The sequence below is a fragment of the Hippichthys cyanospilos genome, chromosome 7 (assembly GCF_059441005.1).
Source record: "Hippichthys cyanospilos isolate Australia breed blue-spotted pipefish chromosome 7, RoL_Hcya_1.0, whole genome shotgun sequence".
Lineage (NCBI taxonomy): Eukaryota > Metazoa > Chordata > Actinopteri > Syngnathiformes > Syngnathidae > Hippichthys > Hippichthys cyanospilos.
Window position 1 is genome coordinate 734,590 of NC_142375.1, and position 20,056 is coordinate 754,645.

The 20,056-nt window shown below is 41.3% G+C and overlaps 1 protein-coding gene across 6 annotated transcripts in view; it reads left to right on the forward strand.

Moving 5' to 3' along the window:
* galnt7 (UDP-N-acetyl-alpha-D-galactosamine: polypeptide N-acetylgalactosaminyltransferase 7) overlaps positions 1–20,056 on the forward strand; it is a 158,314-nt gene that overhangs the window by 23,032 nt on the left and 115,226 nt on the right. For all 6 annotated transcript variants that reach the window (XM_088419826.1, XM_088419825.1, XM_088419827.1 and 3 more), the window contains exon 4: positions 6,464–6,630. In XM_088419826.1, the coding sequence (XP_088275952.1) occupies positions 6,464–6,630 (167 nt within the window). The remainder of the gene's footprint in view (positions 1–6,463; positions 6,631–20,056) is intronic.

Here is a 20,056-nt window from a genome sequence, read left to right on the forward strand (position 1 = left end):
ATATTTCAGTTTTTGCACTGTGCTAATCCTGTTTGAGCAATTTAACGGTACCAATAGCGACACCTGGTGCCAGACAAAAGAGACAGTTTTTACACTCTCATGTTCTCTGCTTTGCTGCTTTCAGCAAATTCACAGAAAATTAGTCAGGAGGATATTGAGACAAAGCGAACATTATGAATCTCAAGTTTCATGACTGCAAATTTAGGCCTGGCCTTTACTCCGCCTCAAAGTCCGATGTCTAGCCAGACCGGTAAAACTTAATGTAATTGGACCAACATGATCTTCTCTAAATTTCATTTTGGGAGTACAATGCCAAACACACTTTTTTCCTCGTAGTGCGGGCGCCACCTGGTGGCAGCAAAAAATTACATGTTCATGTATCGGTACCTTGTTGAGCCTGTCAAAGTAATATCACTGAAGTTTTTTCAGACAGGCCTTCACAAACGCTTAATTTCTTCAATCAAATATTACGATGTTTTGATCATGGCCGTGGCCTATTCAGCAGTGCTCATCCATTTATCATAACAGTAAATGCTGATGTAGTTTGTCCCAGATGATCGCATCTTCACGACCGCACACGTTGATTGAAAGTCATCAAGACATCATATATTCCATCGTAGTGCTAGAATCACCTCGTGGCAGAAAATATATTACCAAGTTTGCGATTCCAATTACTTAGTTGAGCCCGTTGGACAAATGCGAATAAAAATGTTACCTTTTCTAGAACATTGACCTCTACAGTATGCCTGGAAATGCACGAAAACATTCATACCCAAATTTGTCCATACCTCGGAACTGTTCATCCTTCAACGTGCTCATGTCTGCGAGGGCCCGTTATAGCTGCTTGCAGCTCTAGCTGCAGCTGAAGTTTTAGACTACTAGCGACTAGCGCCGCCTAGTGGTTGATTAAAATGTCATTTTTTACGCTTTCATGTATTGTGCTCAGTCTGTTTGAGTAAAACAAGTGAAATTTGGTCAGAATATCATTAAGACATGGAATATTAAGGTTTTAAAATTTTACGACTTTTCGATAATGGGCGTAGTCTGCACGCCACCTCAAAGTCAGATGACTCGCCAAAACGAAAAAAGTGGCTGTAATTGGCCCCAAAATGGCCTTATGAGTGGAAAATAGCCTCTCACTCCCGGCCCTTTTGACCTAGAACTACAAAAATTTGTAGCCTTATGTAGGACCTCGAGCCCTACAAAAAAGTCACCACGAGCCATGTGCTCAGATGTACTGAAAGAGAGTTATGAATTTTTGAATGTGCACTTTTGGCCCGTTTTTGCTCATTTGCAGGTCCTAAACTGCTCCTTTTTGCTCCTAAACGCTTTACTTAATCGACTTCAAATTTGCTGTGGTGTTTTATCTGACTGAGAGGCACATGAAGACTCAAGCCCTCAACACGTGTTTAATAATTTCTTCAATTGTTTATCAGGCCAGCTAGTGGCAAACAAAAATGTTAGCTGGTCTAAAACTAGAGCCTTTTTCTCTTAAACGGTTCACCCGATTAACTTCTACGTTGGCATGGACCATTAGCAGACAAAGCGGCACAAATTCCCCAAAAATTGTTAAGATCCCATGACTTGTAAGATGTGGGCAGAGCTTTAAATTATGTTGAATATTTCCTTCGCCAATAGTGACAAAAACCTTAATAACAGCTGTAACACTTTCAAACCATCTGAAACGTTGCAGTTGTGCCCTTAATACGGCTATGTGATAAACCTCGAAATCATTTAATGGCAGACAAAAATCTCTTTTTACACTTTCATGTACTGTTCAATGCCTGTTTGAGTAAATTAACTGAAAATAGGTGAGAAAAGCTTTGAGACATTGGAACATGAAGATTCTCAACTTTTATGAGTTTTCAATAAAAGGGCGTGGCCTCTATGCCAGCTCAAAGTCCGATTTCTCACCAAATTGGTACTAGTTGCTGTAATTGGACCTCGATAACTGAAGTTTTTCAAAACTTCATATGTGGAATGGGAGTCCAATGGGAAACACACCTACAAGCCTATTTTTTATCGTAGTGCGAGCACCGTCTAGTGGCAGCAAAAAATATAGCAAATCCTTAACATTTTTATGTACTCTGCTGAGCCCCTTGAAGTGATATTAATTAAATGTTGTCTGAAAAGCCATCGGACACGCCTAATACCCTCCAACAAATATTACAATGTTTCGATGATGGGCGTGGCCTATACGACAGTGCAAAATCACACAACTCTATAACAATAAAAGCTGCATAATCCCACCTTCTCTAAATTTCACACATCTGATGAAAGAGTCCTGGACTTAAATCATATACGAACTCATTTTTCATCGTAGTGCTAACACCACCGGGTGGCACAAAATAACATAATTTTTGAATTTCTATTTAGTTTGTTGAGCCGGTTGGTCAAATGTCATAAAACTAGGACATTTTCTGACACTGACTTCTAATGTTCACTTCCCCCAGTGCTTCTCAAATAGTGGGGCGGGCCCTCCTGGGGGGCCGCGAGGTGATGCCAGGGGGGATGATCCCAGGAAAAAGGCTTTGTTTTTGTCATGTGGAATGTAATTGCAATAAAGTAATAATTTTCATCATTTTCTTTTAGTTTCAGGCACTTCGGTGCACTTGCTTTTTTTTCCGCTTTAGACTAAGCTGTAACCCATATAAACGCGATAACAATAACAGTTGTTGAAAGTTGATTTATATTGCGTTTTTCTGTTGTTTATGTTAAAAACGTTACATGTGTAGGTATACTTAAATAATTTTCATCAATAATAATCTTATTTATCGTCAGTATATCGACTGGGGGAGGGGACGCAAAAAGTTTTCTCTTTTCTAGGGGGGGCCTGGCAAAATATAGTTGAGAAACACTGACTTACCCCAACATGCGTATAACCAAACACGTTCATACTCCTACTTGTTCATACTCCGACCTGTTCATACCTCAACGTGCACAGGTCTGTGAGGGCCCTTTATAGCTGCTTGCAGCTCTAGTTACTTTAATTTACACAATTTAATTACAATTACAATTTAATTTTACACGGTTTAGCTCCTTCCTATCTCGTCGACCTAGCATCACCATATGTTCCGTCCCAACAATTTTGGTCACAAAATCACAGTTTGTTCTTGACCCCGCGGGCTAAAAACAAGTCTGCGAGATCAAGGGCTTTTTCCATTCGCACCCAATACTATGGAATGCCCTACCTATGGAAGTTTGCGCAGTCACCTCAGTAGAAATCTTTAAATCCCGAGTAAACCACCTTTATACTTGCAAGCATTTAGTTAATGGGCCTGTCTGCAGCTTTCTTCTTTTTCTTGCCCCCTTCTTCCGGCTCGGAGAGGGGGCTAGCTAGATGGTGAAGGACGACTTGACCGCCCCCATTTGGCCCTGCGCTGATCGACTATCGTGGGTTAAGAGACGTAGTTTCAATGTTTTAGAAAAGGTCAAATTTTCTTGAGCCTTTGTTCAACGGGCTCAACTAAGTAATTGGAATCACAAAATCGGTAACATATTATTATCTGCCACAGGGTGATTCTCGCACTGCGATGGAATATATGTTTGTTGATGTCTGTAGGAAATGACTTTCATTCAACGTGTGAAGTCGTGACAAAATGAGATCATCTGGGTCAAACTACATCAGCATTAACTGTTACGATAAATCGTCGTAATGAGCACTGCTCTATAGGCCACGGCCATTATCAAAACATCGTAATATTTGGTGGAGGAATTTAGCTGTGTCTGAAGGCCTGTCAGAAAAAAAATCAGTGATATTACTTCGCCAGGTTCGACAAGGTACATATAAAATATGTAATTGTTTTTCTTTTTTTTTGCTGCCACCGAGTGGCGCCCGCACAACAAGGGAAAAAAAGTTTGTTTAGCATTGTACTCCCATGAAATGGAATTTAAGGAAGATCATCTTGGTCCAAGTACATTAAGTTTTACCGGTCTGGCCAGACATCGGATTTTGAGGCGGAGTAATGTCCACACCAAAATTTGAAAAAAAACTTGAGAAAACTTGAGATAAAAACTTGAGATACTTCATGTTACCTATCTCAATATTCTCCTGACTCATTTTCAGTGAATTTACTGAAACCCGCATAGCACAGAACATGAAAGTTTAAAAATTAACTTTGTTGTCATCCACCAGGTGTCCCGATTGGTAATTTGGAAATGTGTCATGTAGAAGATTAAGACCATGAGTCTCAATGATACTGTCAATTTTCAGATATTTTAAAGCTTGTTCAGCTGAGTTATAAAGGTTTTTATCACTGTGAGCAAAGAAAACATTGACTTCATGTTTTGAAAGGGATCGTGACTATTTGTGGACCATTTGTGCCTCTAAGTCTGATAATGGTCTAGGCCAAAATGAGAACGTTCATGGGGTCAACAGCATGAGAGAAGGCGGCAGCAGTGGAAGACTTACAAAAGGCCATAAAAATTGCAAATTCAAAAATCTGTAACTTTTTCTGTACATCCTAGCGTATGGCTGTATTCGATTGGTTTTTAGGTCTTAGTGTCCTGCATATGCATTTAAATTTTGGTAGCTGTATACCGAACCAACTGGGTTGGATGCAATCCTTCAACTATAATGACATTTTTTCCTTCCACTCGGTGGCGCCCCCATTACGACAAAAAAACTGGTTAGTAGATGTGTTTTACATTGGACCCCAATCAACTATATCAAATTTAGAAAAGATAATACCATCTGGGTCCAACTACAGAAACTTTTTCGGATTGGCGAGACATCCGAATTTGAGAGTCCGTTCTGGCTTTGCCCGTTGGCGAAAAGTTGTAAAATTGGAGAACCTTCATGTTCCATGCCGCAACGCTATTCTGGCCAATATTCATTTAAATTGCTCAAACAGGATTAGCACAGTGCAAAAATTGAAATATTAAGGATTTTGTCACTGGTGGCAAAGGACATTTGAAACAAATATTTAGAAGCTCCGCCCCCATCATATATGTTAGCCGAGCTTGATGAAATTTTGCACAGTTGTGCCACTATGTCAGATGTTGGACCATGCCCAATGTGGTTGATCGGGTCAAGGGTTTTGTTACTGAAAAATGTACAAAAACGGGCCAAATGGCACATTCCCCAGTTGATACTCTGGTTCTGTACATCCTAACACATGGCGCTCCATTATGTTTTTGTTGGTCTTGAAGTATTACATATGCATAAAAAAAATCATAGCTCTAGGTCAAACGGGTCCGAACAGGCTGCTAGTTTTAGGATCATCTAGGTTCAATTACAGCAACTTTTGCCGATTTGGGAAAACTCAGAATTTGAGGTGGCATACAGACCACCCCCTTCTTCACAAAGTAGTAAAATTTGGAAACCCTTTTCCTCCAAGTCTCGATGCTGTTCAGAAAAAATTTCAGGTTATTTACTCTTACGGGCTTAGCACAATACATGAACGTTTAAAAAGTGAAATTGTTTTCTGTAACTAGGTGGCGCTACAATAAATTTGAAAAATAACCTTGCAATTATTTGAAAGCTATGACTAGTAAATTTTCTGTAAAGTGTCTGATTTTTTTAAGCTTGGACATCGGAGTTGTTAGGGTTTTTGTTGCTCATGGTGAGGGAAATGTGACTGAAACATGTAATTTGAAGCCCCACCCCCATCATATATGCTAGCCGATCTTCACAAAATTTTGCCCAGGTGTGCCCCTATGTTAGACAATGAGGTTTACCAAATGTAAAGTTGATCAGGTCAAGGGTTTCGGTACCGAAAAATGTACAAAATCGGGCCAAATGCTACATTTAACTGTTGATAACTCTGGTTCTGTACACCCTAACACATGGCGCGCTATGATGTTTTTGTAGGTTTTGAGGTCTTACATATGCATAAAAAAATTCGTAGCCCTAGCTCAAACAGGTCGGAACTGGCTGCCGTTTTAGGATAATCTGGACTCAATTACAGTAAGTTTAGCTGATTTGAGCAAACTCCAACTTTGGGGTTTTATACAGACCACCCACTTTATCAGTCATAAAATTTGGATACCTTTATTCTCCAAGTCTCTTTGCTATTTGGACAAATTTTCAGTACATTTACTCTTACTTAGCACAACAGATGAAAGTTTAAAAAAATGACATTTATGTTTGTAAATAGGTGACGCTATAATTAATTTGAAAAATAACCATGCAGATATTTTAAAGCAATTACTAGTAGATTTTCTGTCGAGTTTCAGATTTTTTGAATTTTACAGGCTTTGCACAATACATGAATGTTTAAAAAATGAAATTTTCGTCTGTAACTAGGTGGCGCTGTAATTAGAAAATTTATCAAGTAGTTATTTTAAGTGCACAACTAGTAAATTTTTTGTAAAGTTTCAGATTTTTTGAAGCTTGTACATTGCTTGTACATTGCAACATTCCATGTTATTTCTGTATAATAGAGTGTTTATTTATGAACAAAGAAAACTGCAACCAACAATTAAATTCAAATAACATAGGGAATTTTTGCTGTTATTACAGATGCAAGTACTGGCATTATGATGAGAGACTGCTGACCTCCAGTGTGGTGATAGTCTTCCATAATGAAGGCTGGTCTACCTTAATGAGAACAATCCACAGTGTCATCAAAAGGACTCCCAGGAAATATTTGGCTGAGATTGTCATGATAGATGACTTTAGCAGCAAAGGTAGGTTGTCTCTCCTGACTGCACCTAAAATGTTAATTTTCATTCGTGTGGGAAACATGTAAACCCTGAGGGAAATATAAAAAAATTTGACTTTTTAAAAGTTTTGGTTGTATTGTGTCTGTTCCATGGGTCACAATCCACAGCTCGTGCCCATAGGTGAGGGCCGGAACATAGTTCGACTAGTAAATCGAGAGCTTCGCCTTTCGGCGCAGCACACACACAGCAGACGCTGCGCTGATTAGCCTGACGATCTCCCATTCCATCCTACCCTCACTCTTGAACAAGATCCCAAGATACTTAAACTCCTCCACTTGGGGCAGAACCTCATCCCAGACCCAGTAAGGCCAGGGTTAGGGTTTTCCGACCAAGGACCATGGTCTCAGATTTGAAGGTGCTGATCTTCATCACAGCCGCTTCACACTTGTCTGCGAACCGCTCCAGTGAGAGTTGGAGGTCACGGCCCAAGGCAGCCAACAGCACATCATCTGCAAAAAGCAGAGAGGAAATGCTCAGACCCCAAACCAGATCCCCTCAACACTTCAGCTGCACATAAAAATTCTGTCTATAATAGTAATGAACAGGGTGAAAAATTCTGTCTATAAAAGTAATGAACAGGGTGCAGCCTTGGCGGAGTCCAACCCTCACGGGAAACAAAACGTACTTACTGCCAAGTTCAAATCCACCATGCTCCGGCCATCCTATGTAAAGTTTTCATGTTCTCCCCAAGCCTGCATTGGTTCTCTTTGGATGCTCTGGCTTTCTCCCACACTCCAAAAACATGCATGACAGGTGTATTGGACAAACTTAAATTGTCCTTATGGAATCCATAAGGACAATTTAAGTGCGACATTTAAGTGATCCATAAGACAATTTGGGTGTGTGAATGGTTGTTTGTCTCTGTGTGCCCTGCAATGGGGTGGCAACCAGTTCAGGGTGTCCCCCACCTACTGCCTGAAGCCAGCTAGGATAGGCACCAGCAAGCCTGCTACCCTTGTGACGATAAGCGGCCATTGGAATCTGCGTGACAAGTGGAATCTACTGTGTTGTTCATGCACTTTGTCTCGCCACCCAGCATGAGAGTGATTCGCTTTTGCTTCTTGATTAGCCTGGTTGTGAGCCACAAGTTGTGCAACATTCATGTGCTCTTTTCACGCTTGTCAAATTAAGGATGACTGAAAATGTTCGACCCTGTAATAAACGCACCTGTTTTGTTTTGTTCAAGCCATGGCACATCTTGGGGCCACTTTTCATGGGAAGAAAAAGTGCAGCTCTGGCTCTGTAATTATCATGGGTGAAAGTTAAGTGCGGTATGCAAATGCGCAGTGAAGTGCACGAAATCACTGATTCCGCGATTGGGATCGTAACGCAAATTCGCTGTATGGCGGTCAATCCAAACCTATGTTAAATAGCAAATACGTGTAAAACCCCAGGTAAAAACATAAATTTTGTATATACATATTAAAAATTGGTATCAAAATAGTATAGTGAGTGGTACCTATATATAATAAACATGTTTAGAATTAAATGACATCATAAATAAAATATATAGAAAGGATTTATTTCCCTTCAAGTGCCGTGAGAGCTCGTTACGGCCATATTCCATAGTAAGGGTAGCTTAGCCTAGTTTAGCCTTCTTCGTATTTCTGAATATGTCCAGCTTCGTTTCCATATAATTCATCTTCTTACATCTCTCTCTAACATCACTGGCAATCTTTGGACCCATGGCTGACCAATGCAAGTATGAATTAAGCACTAAAATGCATCTAAGTATTCAATATTCAGTAATATTCATAAACAGTATATTGTTTTTGTAAGCACTCACAGGAGAACAGAGCTTTAACGTTCCAACATTTCTCAACCAGTGAAGTATTTACATGCTGCTGCAAATAAATTACAACAAAGTAACAAGACCCACTTGAATGCCGCGTAATATAGCACGAGGTTAGACAAGCATGTCAACGGTCGCGAGCTAATGCGCTATCTGCTAACCACCAGATTAAAAGGCGCACATAGAGTTGAAATCATGGTACTGGCTGGGGTTGCATTATGCATCCGCTAGATAGAGTTGCGTTATGCAACCGCTAGATGGTGCTTCACTTAAGGGAATGTATTAAAGACAATCAGCAAAATCATCAAACTTTATTTATAGAATATAAACTTTATTCATACAATATAAGCGCTGTATTGATATTATACTAAGGAATATTTGTTATTTAAAAAAGTCTGACAAAACAGAGAATGCGTTATTGGTAATTGCTATTCAACAACTAAACAGGAGCCGCAGAGCACAGAATAGATTCTATTCAGAATAGAATCTATTCTGTGCTCTGCGGAACTCCAGGCCTCGAGGGCCGGTGTCCTGCATGTTTTCCAGTTTTCTCCCCCTAACACACCTGATTTAAACCATTAGCTCATCAATAAGCTCTGCTGGAGCTTGAGAACAATCCTAATCATTTGAATCAGGTGTGTTTGGGAGAGAAAACAGGAAAACATGCAGGACACCGGCCCGCGAGGCTTGGAATTGCCCACCCCTGGAATAGATCCAGATCAAGCCATGCACTCGTGAACGCGCTGCGCCACAATCCTTTTGATTTTCCCCTGGGCATGCATTATATATTTTTGACTCGCTATTTCGATATGGAACACAAAGAAGTTATGAATAAATTAATGTCAGGGAAATATAAACAATAAACATGCAACGGTATGAGTGAGGAGCCAAGTGCAGGTGAATGTGTGGCGCTTCCGTCTTTTTAATTTTTTCCTCGGCATGCATTACATATTTTTGACCGGCTATTCCGATATGGAGCAGCAAGAAGTTAGAAAAAAATGAAAGAAAAGGAAATTTAAATGACAAACATGAAACTGTATGAGTGAAGAGTCAAGTGCAGGTGAACGCGTGGTGCCGGAGTCTTTTTAATTTTCCCTCGGCATGCATTACATATTTTTGACCTGCTATTCCGATATGGAGCAGCGAGAAGTTAAGAATAAACGGAAGACAGGGAAATTGAAAGGGCAAGCATGAGTGTGGTGCCACACACTGAGTCCTCCCAAAAAAAAAAATAGTGTTGGGCCTGCAAATCAAGTTAATTAATCGGGCTGGGCCGAGTCAGGCTTTAATACCCACGGGCCAGGTCAGTTCGAACTGGATTTTTTTATGCATAATCTATAATTTATGCAGTCCACACATGATATGATCCACATATAAGGCGCACCGGATTATAAAGCGCACCATCAGCTTTTAAAAAAAAAATTAAGGCTTTTTGGTGCGCCTTATAGTACAGAAAATACGGTAGTTATGTCTTGTCAATACAATTCCTTGGGGATGGAATACAAAAAAGAAACTTTGATATGACGCAGCCTGGCTTGGTTCCACCATTCAAGGCGACTCCATCAGGTCACCTCGGTCTGGCCTTTGCCATCCATGAAGACATCCTGTAAACACAGCCAAAAGGCCCTTAACTGTCTCCATTTTCCATTCTCTACAATCTTCAACAAACTTTGTTTACTGTTCTTTTAAGCAAGAACCTCAGCTCCTCACCAACTTGCCTGATAAGACGTCCCTGTTCATTCTAAATCCAGTACGGACATATCAGGTTTACTGAGTAAACTTTTGTAAAAACCAATGGCTCACAAAGAGAGAAGGCATATTTCAGCTCATGCATGAGGAGAACGATTCAGGACCACAAAGGCTGCAGTTCTGCTGCGCTCTGAGGCCCGTCCCTCTCGTCTGCTTCCTTTATTATCTTATCTAAGTTACATGAAGGTTCCGGCTTTAAAGGGCAAAAGTGCACATGGGGGTTTGTGTGGCCAGAACCCAGAAGTATGAAATGCACGTTTGTTTCGACATGTGTGACTGTGTTTGGAAAGATAAGCACGTGTGAGTGTGGCACAATATAATATGCAGCAACTATCTCAGTAAGTCAAACAGGTCAACAACTGCTAACATTTCCTAGAACACAACTTCCTCTTCCAGAGAGGTCCTTGAGTGACTCTGGGCATTGGACATGTTGCTGTTTCCCAACAGTACTGTTGATGACTGCCCTCTGAAATGACCTCAACAATCATTACTAACACAACATAAGAGATATGAGATATATGTGTAAATAAACTGTAACACATTCTAAATCGGTGACAAATGTATAATCACATGTATGAATCAACAAACACAAATCAACAGTAAGAAATATATTGATGGAAGAGTAACATTTGTTTAACATACGTGCATAATAAATTTATTGGAATGTGATTAATACCTTATTGGCATGATTGATAATTGAGCATATTTATCCAACAGGAAATAAAAACACGATGTCAGATTACACAAACATATATTTTACCTTTAAAAAAACACAAAATCATCCCCCTGTCCCAGCACTGCCCGGTTTCCCTGTGACCAGGATAACCCGTACAACCTTGCTTGATGAATACACCAACCTACGTGAACAATGACTGCTACCATCAGTAACCTTGGTTACTGTCAATAAAATAACTGTAGTCAACAACAAAGTATGATCACGCTATGTGAATTCAGTCACATAATTGTCACACTTCACTTATAACTTACACATTTAAAGTAATATAAAGATGTCTGGTTGATTAACATAAATGTTTGATTAAAACAAATATTTATAAAGTATAGGGTGTTGAATCTTTCACATTTAATCTTAGTTTTGATTGCAGACCCAGTTGAATAATGCTGTATTGTTTACATACCTTTGTGAAAGATTCCTGTGCGTTCGGGTATGAGCCGGGATAAACACACATGCACACATTCATCGCGTCAACAACACTTCGAAAATTTATTATTACTTATTTATTATTATTATTGTCTAATGTAGTTTACATGCCAATTGTCCTAAACAGAGATCCCTTGATCATTCCCGTGTCACGGTGAGAATGATAACGGTTTGTCTTCCGGTCCCATCTTTTGTATTCGCTGGTCCACCAAAAGGGTGGTCCCATGGCCAGGTCAGCATGTTGTTTCTGGTCCGTTGCAACCCCCTTTTGGTTGGAGGGTTTAAATCTAGCCACCTCAGTACCTTGGAGATACACTAGAGGTCCCCACTGTCCGAGACCTGTGGGCGTCAGTTGACTGAAATGTGTATTCCAGGTTGAGAATGGAACAATGGACAGTGGAGCCGTTTTCCTTCACTTCTAGGTGTTATGGCGTCTGTACTCAACCCTGGAGGGTGACCAGACCACAATGTGCAACTGATCCTATTACAAGTGAAGAGTGAAGAAGGAACTACCAATCTATATTACACTAGAATAGCTCCAGAGAAAATTAATAAAGCTTCATTATCATGTATATGATAATGCATTATGCTTATGCTTATGCATCCCCCCCCCGCCTTCAATATACAGACACACACACATGCGCACACACATACTTATTAGGCCTGAGCGATATATAAATTAATTTTCTATTATTTAGAATATTTTGTTTGGGATCATTTAAAATGTATCTGTAAACAAAAGGCTAGCTCAAAATGGCTATTGCTAAAGAAAATGAACTGCTTGTTTCTAAAATACTGGAGTTGTATCGTGAGTGGTGTGAAATGTTTATAATCAATTCATGAAAACACCCCTGTCAATTCACAACAAAGACTGTAATATCACAGCAGCACTATAAAATTTCCAGAGGATTTCATTTTATTCCATTGCTTCTTTGCGTAGCGGAAGAGGCGTGATTTTGGCAATCAATCAACACAATATTTTAGAAAAGACCGGAAAGGAGCCGGCAGCAGAAATTACTTGGTGTTCAACTCTGACAATCTGAACTTTGCTTCTCTTCTGGAATGTCTGGTGAAGGTGAGTTTGATGCTTAAAGTCTATTTGCAGTACATTCATTTATTTTAATGGATAGCATTAACAAAAAATGTTATTCTATTCATGACACAAATTCATATTCTTTAGCAAGTGCTCAGAACTGTTCTTGTTGTCGAGCAGCATCAGCCATATAGTGGCTTTCTTAACTAGCTGGGGGTGGTGGGTTTTTTTTGTGTGTGTGTGTGTGTGTGTAGTAGTTGCTCAATAAATGCCGTATGTTTGTGTCCAACATTTTGGGTTTGTTTGCGTAGCTAGTTGCTGGAGATGTTACTTGTACTGTGTGTAGCCCTAATTATGATGCCTTCAGACTAGCTGTGAAAAAACTCGTTTTGCCATGCTCATTTGGCTTATTCGTCGCCATCCTTGTGTGACAGTTTGAACTGGCTTCCAGACTAACTGGCTCTCAGTTCCAGATGTGAGTCGATTGGTTACATGTTTTCTGTTTCCTGACATAAAACTCATTACTTTTATGGACAAAATTTCTTGGTGCAGCCGAAGCTTTGAGAGGGTCCAGTTTGGGAGCCTTTGTTTTGGTTTAATTTACCCAACTGGCCAATCACGTAAAAATGCATTTTAACCAAATGCAAGGGACTATCCTAAATACATTGAAATTAAGATAATGGCAGGACACGTTGATAAAGACCCTCTTAGAAGAAAATCAACGGACGACCCAGAAACTTTACCTAAGGCAAACCTAATCAGAGGTACTCTGACTAAAATGTCTAGAAATAATTTTATGTGATGATATGAGATCAAACAACAAGTCTGTTAGGTTGTGATATGGCAAAATGCACAAATGAACACCTTGATAAATGCTGCCTTCAATATGCAAGTTTATTGAAAACTGAAGCTATCTTTGTTTTATCAACAGATGCTTTCTGGGCATCAACCCCCGAGAAAGGTTCAAAGGCCTAGAAGCGCATAGGAAAATTATGAATTTAGAGTGGGTAGCATAGGTTATTCCAGCTGCATGGATTTCATTCTCCAGATTATTTTTATTATTTGGCTTTATATACCATTGAATGAGTTGTGTTTTGAAGGTGGTACCTTATGTAGAGTAATTTTAAAGTCACAGTTAGGGAGTCTTAATTTGTATTACTTCATCAGTAAGTCTTAATTTGCATTACTTCAACATTAAATTCCTACAAATTGTTGTAACCATTTTGCTGCACACAATTTAAAAGAAGTGCAAAAGGTTGTAAATCCCCGTAATGTACTGTAAAATCACAGTATTATTTGTGACCCGTAACCCGGCGAAAATGGATAATTTGGACACCCACACTGACCTGAGTCTCTCAGTTCCACAAAAAAATGTTTATTAACAAAAGGCACACGCAGTACAAGGGTTTTTTCCCTTGTACTGCGTGTGCCTTTTGTTAATAATATATTTTTGCAAAAATGCAAAGTATAACTGAAATATTCTCACACCAAAAGAATTAACAAAAAGAGACACAGCAAAAAGGAGTCTATGTAATTAGTCTATGTAAGGAGTCTCTGTAAGTAGTCTGGGAGTGGAGCCAGACAGGGAAACGGCACAAAGTAGCACCAAAAGAAAACTCAAAAACCCTCAGATAGGAAAAGTCCAACAAAGGACAAAAACATGGAATGTTAAATGCTGCACTCTCGGGAGGAACATGGGCACGGAGTAGCATAGCCAGTGGCTTTAAATAATCCAGCGTTGTTGCCCTGTCCCGGCCGTACTTGGAAAAAAAAAACATCCGGATACAAAGGCAAAATTGTGTTCTCCTTTGATTGATTGATTGATTGATTGATTGATTGATTGATTGAATGAATGAAGCCAAAAGCGACTGCTTCTGCCTCTCTGTGCCATAGCAATGGAGAAAAAAGGATCAAATGCTTTCATCCTGTTAATTGGCACTAATGTGTGTACAAATATATATTACTGTTTGAGTCGCAATTCAATTAATTCACATAAGTTCAAACAAACCTTATATTTTCTCAAGATTCAAGAGATTTATTGTCATAAAGCAGCAGACTACGTTCCACAATTGGGCAATAAATAAATAGCAATAAAAAACAGAGACAATGGTGCTAATTATGTAGTGCAGAATATCATGTCGTGCAAAAAAAAATAAAATAAAAAAATTGTGCAAGATATTGTTTATGCCTGCAGTAGGAGGCAGATTAGTTTTTGTGAGATTTGTTGAAAATCCGGACAGCTTGTGGGTAGAAGCTGTTTGCCTGTCTAGCAATCCTGGCCCTCAGGCTCCTGTAGCATCTGCCTGATGGCAGCATTTCAAACAGGTCGTTATGTGGGTGTGTCCTGCCCTTGATGATGTTGCGTGTTTTCCGCTGGACTCTTGTGTGGTAAATGTACTGCAGTTAGGGTAAGGCTGCTCCACAGATGTGCTGTGAGGTCTTGATCACACATTGGAGAACCTTCCTGTCTTGTGCCGTGCAGTTGCCGTACCAGACTGTGATGGAGGTGGAGAGGACATTTTGGACTGTGTATCTGTAGAAGTTGTCTAGAGTCTTTGCTGACATGCCAAATTTCTTAAGTCTCAGCAGAAAGTACAGTCTCTGTTGGGACTTCTTGATGATCTGTGTTGTGGGACCAGGTGAGATCCTCGCTGATGTTGGTGCCAAGAAATTTGAAGGCTTTCACCCTCTCCACCTCAGTTCCATCGATGAATAGTGGTTTGTGCAGTTCACACTGCCGCCTTGAGTCTATGATCATTTCTTTGGTTTTGTCTGTGTTGAGGTGGAGATTGTTGCTGCGACACCATAGTCAAGGTCTTTCACTTCTTTCATTTATGCCGTCTCAGCCCCACCAGTGATCAGCCCGATGACTGTAGTGTCGTCCGCAATATCACAACTGAACCTGGCTCCAAAACAATAAACCAAATTGATTTCTATTAATTCTTGCGCCGTCGTCGCTCGCCAATACAATGTAAACAAGCCCCCCGCTCAACATCGTAGGACCTTGCTTAGCTGTCCTGTGACATGCCCATGCCAACCAGAGCACACAAACGACCTCCCCCTGCTTACACACGCACGGATGCAATCCACCCTCATGCACATCAACACAGTGGCATCTAGGAATAAAGTCTAATACCATTTTATTGTAAAAGAAATCTAGGTAAGACATTTCCAATGGCTTGGCGAAGGTCTGCTCTTTGCTCTCTCTGCCCAGACAATGTGAATCAATCAAGCAAGCAAATTTTATCTGTATAGTCCTGAATCACCGAAGTCTCAAAGGGCTTGACAGGTGAAAAGAGGTTGTGTTGAGACTTTTTTGAAAAAATGAGTCATACATAGACATCTTTTTCGTGATAGGTACACAACACCATTCCCTTCTCTAAGCTCCCAGAAGGGGAAGGAGAAACTCAAAAACCCAAATTTGGGGAAAATCAGAAACCTTCTGAAGGGACCACAGGTGGGAGGAGCCCCCTTCCAGGCTCAACAGGTTGAAGTGGGTGCTGCGTGTACCAAATACAGACAAATACAGATACACACGCGCGCAAACTTCCATAGGTAGGGCATTCCAGAGTACTGGTGCGCGAATGGAAAAAGCCCTTGATCTCGCGGACTTCTTTTTAGTCCGTGCAGTCGATAACAAACCGGCATTTTGTGAGCAAAGTTGTCGGGATGGAACATATGGTCATGCTAGGTCGACAAGATAGGAAAGAGCTAAATTGTGTAAAATTTTATAAGTAATTAACAGCACCTTAAAATCACATCTTTTTGGAAGCCAATGCAGGTCAGCTAGTATCGGAGGAATATGATTGAACTTTCTCGTTTTTGTCAAGAGTCTCGCTGCTGCTTTTTGTACAGACTGCAGACTTTTGATGCAGGACATGGGAAGCCCAGAAAACAAAACGTTACATTAGTCAAGGTGTGACATAACAAATGCATGAATTAATGTTTCAACATCGCTAGGGGACAGAATAGGGCGAATTTTAGTGATTTTGCAGAGGTGAAAAAACACCTTTCTCGTCGTTATCCAGGTTCAAAGTGGTGTTCTTAATCAAGTGCTGATGATGCGCAGGGTCAATAATTAACATCTCTGTTGTACTAAGGTTAAGAAGCTCTCAGGGTTATCTTTAAAAGAAGACAAAGACAAGCCCAGCTGCTAAGCAGCAAAATAGTAACTCAGACCAAACAATATTGATTTTTTTTTTTCTGCCGGCAAAGGGAAGGCTTGGCTTACATTGTCATGCTTGCCAACAGTTAGCAGCTCAAGCGTCCTCGCTTGCTTTTTATTAATTCAGCAAAGCATTGCAATTACAAGACATAACAAAAAGAGCCAGCCGGGCGCCACCAACAGCTGGGCCAAGGTGCCAGCTCACACGTTCCTGCGTTAACAGCTTTATCTAAATACTGGGGCGAGATGAACTCGGACTGCATAGATGGATAGCAATGCACATTATTCTAGACTAGAAATAAATACAATGATCACAACCTAATATATGATTCCTTTCACATCTCTCCCTTGTTTATCATCATTAAAACAGAACATCAAACGACGTCGAAAGCTATTGCTTGAGTAGGAGGAAAACTACCCAAAAACCCAGTGGGAAACCGGTCCCAAGCAAGAGCTAATTACAAAGATAAAAACAAAGGCTAAAACTGTATGTGTGTGTGTGTGTGTGTGTGTGTGTGTGTGTGTGTGTGTGTGTGTGTATATATATATATATTTATATATATATATATATATATATATATATATATATATATATATAATCACAAACCATGGGATATCAACATCCTTAGTCTAAAAATCTTTTTGTAGGTGCATCTTGAATGGTTTACATAGTTGTTGAATCGTCGTCAGAGTCGGGGTTAATGGCATGGTCACCTGTGCTGCTACTTTAACCTAAACAGCATCCATAATTGTCTGTTTGTAATGGTTATACGTTAAGTAGCATGTAATTGTAAGGCTGGGTGCGTAAAAGGTTCCTCCGTGAAATCAGTCAACGAGTATACTTGATTTAAATGAGCAACTCGGTGTGTTTGTACACAGTCACCGGAAATAGAGCACCAATTATGGTAAATGCAAACACGCTGTATTTGCTTCATCTATCAATTTGTTTTTGTCAGGAATGCTCTTCGGTATGCCAATTGCATCAAAATAAACTGAAGTTTATCTGGACCTATGGGTGGAGTTCTCAACAGTGAAATAAACGTAACGTTTATCACTGTTCCCGTGATGTCCGTCAGGAGCTGGAGGTTGCCCATGACGCTGGTGGTGTGAGAGGTAGGTGTTGTAGGTCGTCCGGAAACAAAGGCACTGCCCAGCACCGACCAGAATGCTGCTCGGAGGGGTGCTGGCGGAAAGGCCATTCTCCTGAGAGGGTTGTGTTATTACGAAAAGCCTCCCTCCCACTGTGGTCTTTCGTTGGTGCACCGTCCATGCACTTGGGGGTTCTGATCCTCACTTTGAGGGACCGGCGTTGGTAGGCCCGTCAAATGACTTTCAAAGGATCTTGCACTGTGACTGGTAGATCCACCCGTCGCGTCCTTCAACCTTGACCGCAGTTGGTGTCGCTGCGATCACCTGGAACGGGCCATCCCAGCATTCACTGTCCCAACGAGGTCCATACATCCCTGGCAGGGTGCTGAAAGACTGTGCAGAGGAGCTGAAAGATGTTTTTACAGACATCTTCAACACCTCCCTGAGGCAAGCCATTGTCCCATCAGGCTTCAAAGCTGCCACCATCATGCCTGTGCCAAAGAAATCCTCCCCATTCTGCTTCAACGACTATCGTCCGGTGGCACTGACACCCATCATCATGAAGTGCTTTGAACGACTAGTCCTGTCACACATAAAATCCATCTCTCCCCCCAGCCTGGACCCATATCAGTTCGCCTACAGGGCAAAGCGATCCACAGACGACGCAATCTGCTCTGCCCTCCACACGGTACTCACCCACCTGGACAAGAAAGACTCATATGTGAGAATGCTGTTCATAGACTTCAGCTCAGCGTTCAACACCATAATACCACAACAACTCACCTGCAAACTGGAAAAACTGGGCCTCAGCACCTCACTCTGCAACTGGCTGCTGGATTTCCTCAGCCAGAGGCCTCCGGTGGTGCATGTTGGCAACAACATCGCAGGCAGGATCACCCTGAGCACGGGGGCCCCACAAGGCTGTGTGCTCAGCCCCCTCCTCTTCACCCTATTGACACACGACTGCACAGCAACCCACAGCTCCAACCACCTCGTGAAGTTTGCTGACGACACAACACTGCTGGGCCTCATCTCCAACGGCGACAAAACTCACTACAGGAAAGAAGTTGAGCTTCTGATCAGATGGTGCAAAGACAACAACCGCCTGCTAAACATCAGCAAGACCAAAGAGATGGTTGTCAGCTTCCAGAGAGGCCACACCCAGCACCCCCCACTGACCATCGACGGTGCTGCAGTGGAGAGGGTGAGCAGCACCAAGTTCTTGGCGGTGCACATCAGCGATGACCTCTCCTGGACCACCAACACTGCATCTCTGGCCAAGAAAGCACAGCAGCGTCTCTACTTCCTGCGCAAACTGAAGTGGGTAAGTGCCACGCCACCCATCATGACCACATTCTACAGAGGAACCATCGAATGCATCCTCACCAGCTGCATCACCGTGTGGGGCGGGAGCTGCAGTGACTACAACAGGAAGGCTCTACAACGTATTGTGAGGACAGCTGAGAGGATTCTTGGTGCTCCACTCCCCTCCCTACAGGACCTGTACACCACCCACCTCAGCCGCAAAGCCGTAACGATGTCACCGATACAAGCCACCCAGCACACAGTCTGTTCAGCCTCCTGCCCTCCGGAAAGAGGTACAGGAGGCTTCGCTCCCGCACCACCCGACTCAGGAACAGCTTCATCCACCAGGCCTTGAGACTGCTGAACTCTCCCCTCTTCCCACCAGTGAAACTGCTGAACTCTCTCTCTCTCCCATTCTCTCTCCCACATTCAACCCCAGCTGAATTCTACTCCCCCCCCCAAAAAAAAAAAAAAAAAAATTGCTCATGCACTTGCAAAATTTGCATGGACTTGCAGCTGCCATATTTATTTATAATTATACTTCCATTGCACTAGCGATTACACTTAGAGCTATAATAGCTACCTCAAATGCACACAACTGGGACAACCACAGAGTTGTCTTGCTTTGTCTCGTACTGTTGGATTGTCTTGTAATATGCTGCTACTTATGTCTTGTCTTGGGGTACTCTTGCCATACCTGGTTTTTCGTATTTAGTTTTTAGTTTTATTTATTAGTTAAGCAACACTAGACTTGACTTGACTTGACTCTGAGGTTGTCTCAGCACCTAAAGGAACACCTGGTCTCCGATCTGGACCTGGGTATTCTTTGGGATAGAACACACTGGCCAGTGATTGTGCTTATGCACCTCCCTTGTGCCAAACAATCTTTTCATGTGAACTGAAATAGAACATCCTCTAGGTTGCTGGTTTCAGTCTGGTATTTTGTATGGTCCTCCATACACTATTTAAAATGGTGATAACGTTCCTGGTGGTATGGTGATAATGGTGATAATTGTTCCTTCACTGGAACAATTCACATTCCTTTGGCCACAATACGTATGCAATCTGGTCAGTGTCTCGTTATATCTTACATTATTT